This window comes from Phocoena sinus, chromosome 6 (genome assembly GCF_008692025.1).
Source record: "Phocoena sinus isolate mPhoSin1 chromosome 6, mPhoSin1.pri, whole genome shotgun sequence".
Lineage (NCBI taxonomy): Eukaryota > Metazoa > Chordata > Mammalia > Artiodactyla > Phocoenidae > Phocoena > Phocoena sinus.
Genome location: NC_045768.1, coordinates 27767482 through 27782752, shown reverse-complemented (window position 1 = coordinate 27782752; position 15271 = coordinate 27767482). Strand labels below are relative to the sequence as shown.

At 37.7% G+C, this 15271-nt stretch overlaps 1 protein-coding gene across 3 annotated transcripts in view; it reads left to right on the top strand.

The window, feature by feature from the left end:
- Positions 1-15271, top strand: part of SLC44A1 (solute carrier family 44 member 1) — a 219178-nt gene that overhangs the window by 93159 nt on the left and 110748 nt on the right. For all 3 annotated transcript variants that reach the window (XM_032635150.1, XM_032635149.1, XM_032635148.1), the window contains exon 4: positions 11305-11441. In XM_032635150.1, coding sequence (XP_032491041.1) covers positions 11305-11441 — 137 coding nt within the window. The remainder of the gene's footprint in view (positions 1-11304; positions 11442-15271) is intronic.

Below are 15271 nucleotides of genomic sequence, written 5' to 3'. Positions count from 1 at the left end.
TGTGTAGATAGGTATTTCATTTAGATATCTCTCCTTTCTTCCCCTTTTGGGGATACCTTGCTATTGCATTTCAAGAATTTCAGTTTTAACTGAAATCATCTTTTTCTCTCCTTCGATAATTCCCAGAAACCACTTCGACCGTAATATATATTTATCTGTCTTAACTGCTGTCCTCTCTAATGTTTGCATTACAGTTTGGTTTGAACATTTTTCTCCCTTCCCCTAAGTTTTAAGTTCAAAGCTCGCTTCGGCTGCTTTACAATTCTCTTTGCAAATGTGTTCTTCTCGGGGTCATGCTGTGTGCGTGTTGTATAGGCCAGTGCCTGCAGGTGTCTGGGCTGTTTCATTTGTGGGGTATTTTTTCTCTTGGTGCTTCTCTTCTCTCATTCCCACTTTTGCTATTTTAGTCATTCTAGTTCCTCTAAAGAATGGGAAGCTTATATCAAGCTGTTTTAAAGTTATTACCAGGTCTCGTAAAAGATTCACTGAGGTTAGCAATGAAAATTTGCTTTTAACTTAGGTTTATAAATTATCTGTGACAGTGGTTCTCTGCCCTGAGAGGTTGGGGCATAGGAACCAAGGTGTGTAATTAGAGTTGCCTAAGATGCTTTCTCAAAATTCATATGCCCCATGCCTTTCCCATCCATTTGCCTGGTGGCAGAGCAGGAGTAGGATGTTTTAAGAAATCTTTCTAGAATATTTTATAGCTTTTTACCCAGTATCTCTTGCCTCCTCTCAGTTAAAAAACACTCATCTGTTGATTTGTTATTAAAATCTGCCAATGCCATGATTATTTGAGAGTTGGTTGTTTCATTTCAAAAAAATAAAATTGCCCCATAAAGTTTGTTTTGTTTGAAGTGAAAACTGAAACTAATCTAAGGATTTATTTACTAGGCTAAGGGCATTTTCAAATCAAAAGGCAAGAAAGTGCAGTTTTAATGAAGCCTAAATTTGTCTGTTTAATAGAAGCACTTTTCCTACTCTGTAAATATTCAGTTAAATACCAATTAGTTAAAATATAATTACGTATAGACATGTTGCTATGGGTTGGATGAACTTCAGAATGCTGGAAACAATATTCAGAGTTAATATAGAACAGTTAAAATTATTAATTGTATTTGTGGGAAATATTTTAAGGATAGAGCAGATTGGAAATAGAGTGAAACTCAGAATCAGGAGGACTAGGTTTGATTTCGTAACTCTGACACCTACCTACTAGCTCTCTTGGGCCATGTAGTTAGTCCCTACTACAAAACTGAGTTCGTCTCTGTTTTGTCCTCTGTGGAAGGTTAAGACCTCCATCTCAAGTTGTTGTGAGGATCAAATAAAGTCATTAGCGTGACAGTTCCCAGCAGCCAGACATTCAGTAAATGTTGATAGAATCTAAATCTAAGGCCTACAAATTATTTTAAACATTGTCTGTGTCCACATGTGTTATGGGCATATGCATTTGAATATGGGAAATGTGTAGGGAATTAAGTTTATTGTGTTCTTAGACTGTGGAGTTGGGTGACTTTCGAGTTTAATGACGTGTATGTATATGAGTGTAATTCCTGAGGATACCATTTAAAGTTATTTTTGTAGTTCTATTGAAGTAGATTCTTCTGAACCATATACACAGGGTAAAAAAATGTGCAGTGTTTTACAGTATTGTAGTCATTGTAGAATTCTTCTTTCCCTCTTAATGTTGTTTGCCTTGTGCTAGATCAGTTCTGGAGACCTGCTTAGTTCTTATCAAGGCCAATGCCCTAACAGTCATGACTGCACCTACACAGATTTTTCCTCCAAATGAAAGCTAAATACTAATATTGTAGTCCTGTTTTATGTCCATATCAGAAGGTGTTGAATTTAGTGCCTTACTATGAAATGTAAATTTTGTGAAAGGCAAGTCAGTTTCTTAATGATATGAATCACTGAGTATATACTGCCTGTTAGATGCTTTATGTACGTTGTCAATAGCATTACAACAAATGAAGTAGGTGGTATGCAGTTTTACAGGTAAGGAAACTGGGGCTCAGAAGGATAAATATAGCTATCTGCAAGACCCTGGAAACCTCTGGCTTTCTCTCCTTTTCCCCAAGCATGTTTTTTGTTTTTTTTAAACTGTCAGGAGGTTCTCCAGATATTTCTTAAGGCATTGCTCATCACAGTTAACTCCTGTACCCCACCCCAGTTCTGCTGTCCACACCCTTCGCACCCCAAGCACATACCTAGAAACACACAACAGAATTGTTGTGAGGATAAATGAGTTAATATGTATAAAGGGTTTAATACAGTGTCTGGTACATAGTAAGTACTCAGTAAATGTTGGCTACCATTATTTTCATTGTTAATAGTATTATTATTATTAGTGGTGGTGGTAGTAAATGATTCAGTGGTTCTAGGACACCTTCCTCAAAGACCAGCATGTTCCGTCCCTAGTGGCTGGCTTGAGCAGTTCATTACACAAGGTCCCAGGCATGGGCATGCCCAGTAAGATGCATAGGATAGATGGAGGGAGAGTTAGTAAGGGAATGATTGTTTCCACACAAAGGGTGCCAGAAAGTTTTCTCTGTGCCCTAGATCCTTTGTTATTAGTGAATCCACTTCCAAACCACATCTTCCTGCCTGACTTCTTTCCTTTCCTTTTATCTACGGAGAACATTAATGGTGTTGGAATCACTGACAGAGTTGCAAAAAATTCATTTTTTTTAGTTTGGTGGTTTGTAGATTATACTTGGGCTGCATGCTGGGTTCCTGGTCCCCAGCTCCATTGAAGTGTTCAGTGGTTACTCCACCTGCAAAGGCCTTCCTGGTCTGTCATAGCCACCACTCCCAACTTTTGTTTTTCTGTTTAATTTTTTCCCTGATATCCCTTTATATGATCCATCTGAGCACACATATTGACTTTATCTTTTTGCTTTGCAGTTTTCTCACCTAATTCTTGTATTCGATTATATTTCTTGATTTGAATCATATTTTGTAAAGCAACAGAGTTTAACAGTGTGAGAAAGGTATTGGAAGATACGTTATTTTATAAAACTTTCCATGGACCCAGTAGAGTAGAACCCAGGGCTGGAGGTTCTTTACTCTTATCTTGGGAGAAAGTATTCCTACTTGTACTCTCTCCCTGGATCAATAATACTAGACTTTATCTCAGTTAAGAGTGTTTGGCTCTTACCTTCTCTTTGGACAAATGATAACATCTGCAATCGTTGTCATCTCTTCTACCTTTATAACATTAAAAAAATGTTTTAGTGTAATTTCTAATTAATTTTCTCTTTCCTAAACTATAAACGTACAGGAAACCAAACATAATTTAGGATTTGGGGAGTATTTTTTTTTAATTTTATTTATTTATTTTTGGCTGCGTTGGGTCTTTGTTGCTGTGTGTGGGCTTTCTCTAGTTGCGGTGAGCGGGGGCTACTCTTCGTTGCGGTACATGGGCTTTTCACTGCAGTGGCTTCTCTTGTTGTGGAGCACAGGCTCTAGGCGTGCAGGCTTCAGTAGTTGTGGCGCGTGGGCTCTAGAGCGCAGGCTCAGTAGTTGTGGCACACGGGCTTAGTTGCTCTGCAGCATGTGGGATCTTCCCGGACCAGGGATCGAACCCATGTCCCCTGCATTGGCAGGTGGATTCTTAACCACGGGGCCACCAGGGAAGCCCCTTGGGGAGTATTTTGTTTATATGAAATGGACATTTTTAGAAAACAACATTTATTATTATAGTCATCTCAACTCAAAAGTAATTGGCACTCATTCTAGAAAATAAGAATTTTTTTTAACATCTTTATTGCTTTACAATGGTGTGTTAGTTTCTGCTGTATAACAAAATGAATCAGCTATATGAATACGTATATCCCCATATCCCCTCCCTCTTGCATCTCCCTCCCACCCTCCTTATCCCACCCTCTAGGTGGTCGCAAAGCACAGAGCTGATCTCCCTATGCTATGCAGCTGCTTCCCACTAGCTATCTATTTTACATTTGGTACTGTATATGTGTCAGTGCTACTCTCTCACTTCGTCCCAGCTTACCCTTCCCGCTCCCTGTGTCCTCAAGTCCATTCTCTACGTCTGTGTCTTTATTCCTGTCCTGCCCCTAAAAGTAGAAGAAAAAAATTAAAATCACTTTATTCTAATATCCAGAGATGACTGTAGTTGAACTGGTGGTGTATTTTCTTCTAGTCTATATTCAACTTTATATATTAAATTTTATATAATTTTATAATGCATTTTTATAATTATATATTCATTAGCTCAAGTTTATATGTCCTTAAAAAAAATTTTTTTTTTACTAACACCAGAACATTCAGATGAATCAATGAAACAAAATAGAGAACATAAACCCATATCCTCTAGTGTAGAAGAGTGACAACATGCTATGAACAGGAAATAATATTTTAAAAATAGCACTAGGGGGCTTCCCTCGTGGCGCAGTGGTTGAGAGTCCGCCTGCCGAGGCAGGGGACATGGGTTCGTGCCCCGGTCCGGGAAGATCCCACATGCCACGGAACGGCTGGGCGCGTGAGCCATGGCTGCTGAGCCTGCGTGTCCGGAGCCTGTGCTCCGCAACGGGAGAGGCCAAAACAGTGAGACGCCCGCGTACCGAAAAAAAAAAAAGCACTAGGATAATTGGTTAATTACTTAGAAAATTAAAGTAACATCTTTTCTCTCTTTTCTGTACACCAAATTGTATCTATGAAACATTTGATGTGAGAATGGGGAGCTACTTTTTGAACCATAAAAAAGTAGTGAACTAATTACAAAAATAAAACAGAAAAGATTTGATGGCAAAAACAGAAAACTATTTCAAAGTAACAGTTGGCAAATCATGAAAATACTTGTATCAGCCTTAACGTAAATTTAATACCCTTAATATACAAAGTTTTTATGATTCAGCGAGTAGCAGAACACCTCAATTTTATAAACAAGCAAAAGATACAAAAAAAATTGAAAATACAAATGAACAATATATGAAGTAATGTTCAAATTCATCAAAAATGCAGCTAAAACAGTAAGATATTTTTTACCCATTAAATTTTTTTTTTTTTTTTTTTTTTTGGCCCTGCTGCATACCTTGTGGGATCTTAGTTCCTCGACCAGGGATTGAACCTGGGCTCTCGGCAGTGAAAGTGAGGTGTCCCAACCACTGGACTCCCAGGGAATTCCCTTTTTTTTTCTTTTCTTAATTGAAGTGTAATTGACATACAACATGATGTTAATTCCAGGTGCACAGCGTAGTGACTTGATATTTCTATATATTACAAAATGAACACCATGATAAGTAGTTACCATCTATCACCTGTACAAAGATATTACAATAATATTAACTCTGTTCCCCATGCTGTACGTTTTGTTCCTGTGACTCATTTATTTTGTAACTGCAAGTTTGTACCTTTTAATCTCCCTCACCCATCTCACCCATCCCCCACCTCCCCCAGCCCATCTGGAAAGCACCTGTTTGTTCCCTGTATCTATGAGTCTGTTTCTGTTTTGTCATGTTTGTTCAATTGTTTTGTTTCTTAGATTCCACATATGGAATCATATGTGTATTTGTCTTTCACTCTCTGACTTATTTCACTTAGCATAATACTCTCTAGGTCCATCTATGTTGTCACAGCTGGCAAGATTTCATTCTTTTTTATGGTTGAGTAATATTCCATTATACATACATGTATATAACACATCTTCTTTATCCATTTATCCATCAATGGGCACTTAGGTTGCTTCCATATCTTGGCTATTGTGAATAATGCTGCAAATGAACATAGGGGTGCATATACCTTTTCGAATTAAGTGTTTTATTAGTTTTCTTTGGAAAAATACCCAGAAGTGGAATTGCAGGATCATATGGTAGTTCTATTTTTAATTTTTTTAGGAACATCAGTACTACTTTCCATTGTGGCTGTACCAATTTATATTCCCAGTAACTGTACACGAGGGTTCCCTTTTCTCCACATCCTCGCCAACACTTGCTACTTGTTGTCATTTTGAGGATAGCCATTTTGACAGGTGTGAGGTGATATCTTATGGTTTGGGTTTGCATTTCACTGATGATTAGTGATGTTGAGCATCTTTTCGTATCCCTGTTGGCCATCTGTATGTCTTCTTGGGAAATTGTCTGTTCAGGTCCTCTTCCTATTTTTTAATTGGGTTGTTTTTCTGATGTTGAGTTATATGAGTTTTTTCTATATTTTGGATATTAACCCCTTATTGGACATATCATTTGCAAATATCTTCTGCCATTCAGTAGGCAGCCTTTTCATTTTTTTGATAGTTCCTTTGCCATGTAAAAGCTTTTTAGTTTGATGTAGTCCCATTTGTTTATTTTTCTTTTGTTTCCCTTGCTTGAGGAGACAGATCCAAAAAATTTGCTAAGACCAATGTCTAATAGCATTTTTAAAAATATCTTTATTGGAGTATAATTGCTTTACAATGGTGTGTTAGTTTCTGCTTTATAACAGAGTGAATCAGTTATACATATACATATGTTCCCATATCTCTTCCCTCCCACCCTCCCTATCCCACCCCTCTAGGTGGTCACAAACCACCGAGCTGATCTCCCTGTGCTATGCAGCTGCTTCCCACTAGCTATCTATTTTACGTTTGGTAGTGTATATATGTCCATGCCACTCTCTCACTTTACCTGTGTTATCTTCTAGGAGTTTTACAGTCGGATCTTACATTTAATCTTTAATCCATTTTGAGTTTATTTTTGTATATGGTATGAGAAAGTAGTCCAGTTTGATTCTTTAGCATGTGGCTGGCTGGTTTTCCTAACACCGTTTATTGAAGAGGCTGTCTTTTCCCCAGTGTATATCCTTGTCTTCTTTGTCATAGATTAACTGATCATAAGTGCATGAGTTAATTTCTGGGCTCTCTGTTTTGTTCCATTTGTCTGTTTTTGTGCAAGTACCACACTGTTTTGACTACTGTAGCTTTGTAGTACAGTTTGCAATGAGGGAGCATGATACCTCCAGCTTGTTCTTCTTTCTCAGATTGTTTTGCCTATTTGTGGCCTTCTGTGTTTCCATACAAATTTTAGAATTATTTGTTGTAATTCTATGAAAAATGCCATTGATATTTTGATAGGGATTGCATTGACTCCATGGATTGTGTTGGGGAGTATGGTAATTTTAACAGTATTAATTCTTCCAGTCCATGAGTATGGTGTATCTTTCCATTTGTGTCATCTTCAGTTTCTTTCATCAGTGTCTTAGAGTTTACTGAGTGTAGGTTTCTAACCTCCTTGGGTTAGATTTATTCCTAGGGGTTTTTTTTTTTTTTTTTTGATGCAGTTGTAAATGAGATGTTTTCTTAATTTCTCATTGTGATAGTTTGTTGTTAGTATATAGAAACATAACAGATTTCTGTATATTAATTTTCTTATCCTGTAACTTTACTGAATTCATTAATGAGTTCTAATATTGATAGTTTTTGGTGGTATCTTTAGGATTTTCTGTATATAGTATCGTCATCTGATATCAGTGATAGTTTTACCTCTTCCTTTCCAGTTTAGATTCCTTTTATTTCTTTTTCTTGTCTGATTTCTGTAGCTAGGCCTCCCATGTTGAATAAAGTGTCAAGAGTGGGCACCCTTGTTTTGTTCCTGATTTTAGAGGAAATGCTTTCAGCTTTTCACCTTTGAGTATGATGTTAACTGTGGGCTTGTCATTTTTGGCCTTTATTATATTGAGGTATGTTCCTTCTATGCCCACTTTGTTAACAGTTTTTATCGCAAATGGATGGTGAATTTTGCCAAAAGTTTTTTTCCACATCTATTGAGATGACCATGTGATTTTTATTTTTCAGTTTGTTAATGTAGTGTATCATATTGATTGATTGAGAGATGTTAAATCATCCTTGCATCCCTGGGATAAATGCCATTTGATCATAGTGTATGATCCTTTTAACGTCTTGAATTTGGTTTGCTGATATTTTGTTGAGAATTTTTGCATCTATGTTCATCAGTGATATTGGCCTGTAATTTTCTTTTTCTGTGATGTCTTTGTCTAATTTTGGTATCAGGGTGTTGCTGGCCTCATAGAATGAGTTTGGAAGCATTCCTTCCATTTCAATTTTTGGTATAGTTTGAGAAGGATAGGTTTTACTTCTTCTTTAAGTGTTTGGTAGAATTCACCTGTGAAGCTCTCTGGTCCTGGACCTTGGTTTGTTGGGAGTTTTTTGATTACTGAATCAATTTCCTTCCTGGTAATCAGTGTATAGATATTTTCTGTTTCTTCCTGATTCAGTCTTGGAAGATCGTATGTTTCTAGGAATTTATTCATTTCTTCTAGGTTGTCCATTTTGTTGGCATATAATTGTTCATAGTAATCTCTTGTGATGCTTTGAATTTCTGTGGTGTTAGTTGCAACTTCTCTTTCATTTCTGATTTTCTTTATTTGGGCCTTCTCTTTTTCTCTTGATGAGTCTGGCTAAAGGCTTACCAATTTTGTTTGTCTTTTCAAAGAACCCACTCTTAGCTTCATTGATCTTTTCTATCATTTTTTAGTCACTTTTTCATTTTATTTTTGCTCTGGTCTTTATTATTTCTTTCCTTTTATTAACTTTGGGTTTTGTTTGTTCTTCTTTTCCCAGTTCCTTTAGATGTATGGTTAGGTTTTTTATTTGAGATTTTTCTTGTTTCCTGAGGTAAACTTGATCACTATAAACTTTCCTCCTAGAACTGCTTTTGCTGCGTGTCATAGATTTTGGATTGTTGTATTTCTGTTCTCATTTGTCTCCAGGTATTTTTTGATTTCCTCTGTGATTTCTTTAGTGACCCATTGCTTGTTTAGTAGCATATTGTTTACCCTTCACATGTTTGTGGCTTTTGCAGTTTTGTTTCTTATAGTTGATTTCTACCAACTATGGTCTCATATCATTGAGGCCAGAAAAGATGCTTGATATGATTTCAGTATTCTTAAATTTTTTGAGATTTGTTTTGTGGCCTAGCATGTGATCTATCCTGGACAGTGTTCTATGAGCACTTGAAAAGAATGTGTATTCTGCTGCTTTTGGATGGGATGTTCTTTATATATCAGTTAAGTTCATCTGATTTAATGTGTCATTTAAGGCCAGTGTTTCCTTATTGATTTTCTGTCCATTAATGTAAGTGGGCTGTTAAAGTCCCCTACTATTCTTGTGTTAATAATACAATCAGCAATTAACAATTAATAATACAAGAAACTGTCAGTTTCTCCCTTTGTCTGCTAATATTTGCTTTATGTGTTTAAATGCTCCTGTGTTGGGTACGTATGTATTTACAATTGTTATATCTGCTTCTTGGATCAATCCCTTGATCATTATATGATATGCTTCTTTGTTTCTTGTTACAGTCTTTGTTTTAAAGTATAATTTTCTCTGTTCTAAGTATTGCTACCGCAGCTTTCGTTTGGTTTCCACTTGTATGGGATACCTTTTTCTATCCCCCCCACTTTCAGTCTGTATCTGTCTTTAGGCAGCATATAGATGGGTTTCATTTTTTAATCAATTCAGCCACTCTATGTCTTTTGATTAGAGAATTTAGTCCATTCACATTTAAACAATTATTAATATGTGTGTACTTATTCCCATTTTGTTAATTGTTTTCTGGTTGTTTTTGTAGTTCTGTTTTGTTCCTTTCTTCTTCGTTTGCTCTCTTCCCTTGTGATTTGATGACTCTCTTTAGTGTTACGTTTGGATTCCTTTCTCTTTTTTTGTGTATCTATTATAGATTATTGATTTGTGGTTATTATGAGGTTCATATATAACAACATATTTATGCATGATTATTTTAAGTTGATAATCTCTTAAGTTCAAAGACATTCTAACAAGGAAGGTGCAATTTTAACACCCTCTTCCCCCTGCAGTGTTTAATGTTTTTGTTGGATGGACATGGGTCCTGGTATGGCTGACAGTGGGTTCCAGGGGGTCTGGGGCTAATGTCAGTCTGCTGGTGGGCAGGGCTGGTTCCCAGCATGGGTGGCTGCAAAGTTTGGTGAGTCTTGGGGCGGGTGCTAGCCTGCTGGTGGATAGTCCTGTGTCCCAGCATAGCTTACACTAGGTCTTGGCCCTCTGGTGGGTGGGAGTAGGTCCTGGGGTAGCTCTCTATGGTGCCTGGGGCTGGTGTTGGCCCATCGGATGGAGAGGTTGGGTCCCTGCATGGCTGGCTGTTTGTCCTGGGTGGGGGGGCCGTCCTGGGCCTGGGGTAACCAGCTTGTGGGCAGGTAAGCCCCTGGTGCTGATAGGCTAGAGGGAGGACTCCAAAATGGTGCTTGTCAGCACCAATGTCCTTGTGGTAGAACAAGTTCCCCAAAATGGCTGTGACCAGCAATCATGTCCCCAGGTGGGTTGAAATTGCCTCCTACCTGTCTAGGAGGCTCTCCCAAGATCAGCAAGTGAGTCTGACCTAGACTCATTTCAAATTACTATATCTGTGCTGGGTTTTGGAGCATGTGAGATTTTGTGTGTGTCCTTTAAGAGTGGAGTCTCTGTTTCCTACTGCCCTCTGACTCTCCAGTGTGCAAACCCTGCTGACCTTCAAAGTCAGATGTTCTGGAGGCTTGTTTTCCTGGTTCAGGGTCCCAGGGCTGGGCGCCCATATGAGGCACGGATCCCTCTCTCCCTGGGGAGAACCTCTACAATTGTGATTATCCTCCCATTTGTGGGTTGCCTACTGAGAGGTGTGGATCTTTCCTGTACCACGTCTCCACCCCACTGTTCATCTAATTGTGATTCCTTCTTTATATCTTTAGTTGTGGGAAATCTTTTCTGCTAGTCTTCAGATCATTCTCATCAATAGCTGCTGTTGTAATTTTGGTGTGCCCATAGGAGGAGATAATCTCAGGGTCTTCCTACTCAGCCTTCTTGGCTATACCTTGTATATATCAATATATGTTCATTTTTATAATGATACACTTTATATATGATTATATATTCATTAAAGTTTATGTTTAAATTATAATTCATGTTATATAACAGTATTTCAGTAATTTGGGGGATACAACTTTGTCAAAAAAAATAAAACTGAAGTTAGTTATTTAAAAAAACTAAAATAGACAATTTTGATTATAAAATACACACTGCAAAATTTTAAATATTAGAAAAATAGATCATGAAAAATATGAGTCCCGTATTTCCTCCATCCCCACTGTTAACGGTATGTTTATAAGTAATTATTTTTTTAAAAATTCATGTTTGATTAGATTTGTGAAATGTTTGTTCATCTATGATTAAATTTATGAAGGGGAAATGAGATGTTCTTTGCTCTTAGGTTTATTCAAATATGCAGTGAACCAGACTGTATTTTGTGAAATAATATCTCAATATTTTTCTTCATGCTTTAGGTACGTGTTCTTTTTGGATCCATGCAATCTGGACTTGATAAACCGGAAGATCAAGTCTGTAGCACTGTGTGTAGCAGCATGTCCAAGACAAGAACTGAAAACCCTAAGTGATGTTCAGAAGTTTGCAGAGATAAATGGTGAGACAGTAGGCCATCCAAGTCTACAGTCCAGTCACTGTTAAATATTGTGTCTGCCTTTCAATATAAATTTATCCTAGCATTAAATAAATCATCAAAGAACCTTAGAAAGAAAAAGAGAAGTGAAGGTGCTTTTGGACTTCCTTGATATAAATTATTATAGTCACCTAGAGAGCTTGTGGAAACTCTAGATTCCTAGGCCCCACCCAGGGAAATTCTGACTGTGTAGGTCTTTGGGCTCTGGAAATTTGTATTTTTTACAAATGTTTCAGGTGATTTTGATGTTGCCTGTTTGAGTATTTGGGAATTATTAGACTACTCTATGGGAAATTTGTGGGTTTTTTCCCCCCTCTTCCTAAGTATAGGTTAAAAGTATTTCAATTAGTTTATTTTATTTTTACCCCTGGATGTAATATATGTCTATGATAGGAAATTTGAAAAGTTCAGAAAAAAAAAAATGAAGTAAAAAGGAAAATTCCAGCATTTTTCAAATTTTGTGTTTTGCTTTTTTAATTACACATTATGTCTTAACCATTTTTCAAAGAAATAAGTTTTGAGAAACTGAGGTTAAACATATGGGAATTCCCTGAGAAAACAAGCATAGTCAATTTCCTGAACTCCAGCTCTCTTCTCTTGGGTTGCTAATCTCCAGGTGCTATCCTCAGCTCCATATGACTCACAGCATTTCTCTTCAGAGAATTTTTTTTTTTTTTAACCTCTCTTCGTGGAGGGCTGCATAGTGATAGTCCTTCAAGCCTGTATTTTTCCATGGGGTTTCCCGTTTGTATTTTGTGTATAAGAATCCTCAGAGCCGCCTCAGTCCTGCCCAAACTCCCAGGCTAGTTCTAGCCTTGGAACAAGGGCTGACTCAGGCATCCATCTGGTGTAACTTCTGGCTGGGTGGAGAAGCACCCCGGGGACATAACTATACACATACCAGCATGGCTCCAGAGTGTTTCAGGTGGGGGCGCTAGCCTTCTGAGGGCAGAAGGGCTGCAGCCTTCCAGACTGGCAGTATTCCTGTCCCATTGCTACATGCCTTCCACATAAGACAGTAGGAAGAACATGGGATTGATTGGGATCTGGATTCTACTTCTGCTTCTGTCACTGATGGGCTGTATAATGAGGGACAGAAGGTATAGCCTCTCTGAGCCTAGATTTCCTCAACTGAAAAAAGGTAGATTTAAAATAATGCCCCTCTCCTAGGTTGGTGTGAGGATTAAATGAGATGATGCATGAAGAATACTGGGCACTCGGTGGGCATTGAATAAAGAGGTACCAACTATTCTTTAAGATCTCATTTTCTAGTCCCACATGATATCCTCACATGTGCTGATTTGCTGAGTCTAATACCAGAACTATCAGCTCTGTCATTATCAGGTTTCAGGGATGGATGAGTTATTCCTTTAGCGTTTTCCTAAAATATTAGACAATGTGAGCATATGTAGTGTACTCCGAGAAGTGGTATCATGGAGTGGTTAATAGTAGAGACTCTGGAACTAGATTATCTGGGTTCAAATGTTGGTCCTGCTACTTAATATCTGTGAGACCCTGGGCAAGTTACTTAATCTCTCCATGCCTCAATTTCCCCATCTATGAAATAGGGATAATATTTTTACCTAAAGTACCTCATAGAGTTGTTATGAGGAGTTAATACATGAAAAAATCATTAGAACAATGTTTGGCTAATATAAGTTGTTAAAAAAAAAGTGTTGGCTACTGCTGTTACATCATCATCATCATCATCATCATTATTATTATTATTCTACCAATGAAATGTAATACTCTTCCTGTCTCCAGTCTCTAACTTCTAGTGCCCTTACATACTGCTGCCATATTAATATTCCTAGAGCTTCAATCATGTTAATCTCTTATTCAGAAATCATTGGTAAAAAAATAAAAGTCTATATGTCTTACCCTGGCATTCAAAACTATGATCTAGTATTGAACTAACGTCTAACAAGTTCTCTTGGATGTACCAGATGTGTCTTGGTCCCTTGAACCTGACATATTATCTGGAGGGCCAGAAAAGAGCTAGTTCCTTGTTGGCTGTATTGCCTGCTCTGATGATCCACTGGGGAGAAATGCTCCATGCTGCCCTGCTTTTATGCTTTGTTTCCAGGCCCCTATCCTGGGTGAATATGATACCGAGTATGGCCTTAAGAGGCCCTGATAAGAAGCCCCTTCTGGTGAGTTTTGCAGCTTTGTATTACCCATAGTATCTTGCACAAAGTGGGTGTTCAGGAGTATTAATGAATAAACGTTATTTCAGAAAACAGACCTCTTAGATTGGTGCCTAGTGATAAAGGCACCCTTAGGCTTTTGAGGCAGCTGTTTGCTAAATAAGTTAACAGATTAGGCATTTTCAAAGGTAATAATAATGGCAGCATCAAAAGGCATGGCGATGGAGGATGGAGAAGATAATAATTTAAAAAAGCAAATAGAAAACTATAAAATTGTAATAGAGAGAGAGCCTTTGGTGTAGGGGCCTAAACACTTTAACAGCAACCCTAAGTTGAAATTTCTGAATTTCTCAAAAGAATCTATATTGTTTTTTGGATTGGTGACTTAAAACTGGAGGTACAAATTGATTTGGAAGGAGCAGATAATTTTTATTATTATCTGTGTCCATTTGTTGTTGCAGCTATATTTCTGTTAGAAAATACACAGTTCTTTGACCTCAAATATATAGCTCTCAGTCATTAATTTCAGAGAGGTATATCTTTAAAAGATAATTTAGGTTTAAGTGGGAACTTTCCAAATCTGTAAGAGAATTGTTAAACGTCCATGAAAGAACCCTAATGCATGAGAAAACTGCAAAGCTCCTAAAAGAGAACATAAGGGAAAGCTTCCTTATATTGGATTTGGCAATAATTTCTTGGATGTGAACCAAAAGCACAAGCAACAAAAGAAAATGTAGATAAATTGAACTCATCAAAATTTAAAACTTCTGTGAGTCAAACACAATCAACAGAGTAAAAGGCAACCCATGGAATGGGAGAAAATGTTTGCAAATCTTTGTATCTGGTAAGGGGTTAATATCCAGAATATATAAAAAACTCTGCAACTCAACAGCAAGTAGAAACCTACAACCTAATTAAAAAATGGGCAGGGCTTCCCTGGTGGCGCAGTGGTTGAGAGTCTGCCCATGGAATGTACAGCACCAAGAATGACCTCTAATGTAAACTGTGGACTTCGGGTGATTATCATTGGTCATTGTAGTTTTATCAGTTGTATCAAACATAACACTCCAGGGTGAGAATGTTGATAATGGTGGAGGCTGTGCATATGTGGGGGTATGAGGTATACGGGAAATCTTTTTTTTTTTTAATTTATTTTATTAATTTTTTCTGTGTTGGGTCTTTGTTTCTGTGCGAGGGCTTTCTCCAGTTGCAGCGAGCGGGGGCCACTCTTCATCGCGGTGCACGGGCCTCTCACTGTCACAGCCTCTCCCGTTGCGTAGCACAGGCTCCAGACGTGCAGGCTCAGTAGTTGTGCCTCACGGGCTTAGTTGCTCCACGGCATGTGGGATCCTCCCAGACCAGGGCTGGAACCCGTGTCCCCTGCATTGGCAGGCAGATTCTCAACCACTGCGCCACCAGGGAAGTCCCTGGGGTATTAACTTTTTTTAATGATAATTTTAAACCTTATTTTAAAATGCAAGGTAAAATAACATTTTTCTTGCCAGAATGAAAAGATAATATAAATCCTTTTCAGAGTTTTAAGTTTCCATGACAACGTTTGAAGGTACTTTCTAGCACTTAACCATCCATTCATGTGAACTTTTATTACCTTTACAAACTATTTAAAATCTTTATAAGGAAAAGCAC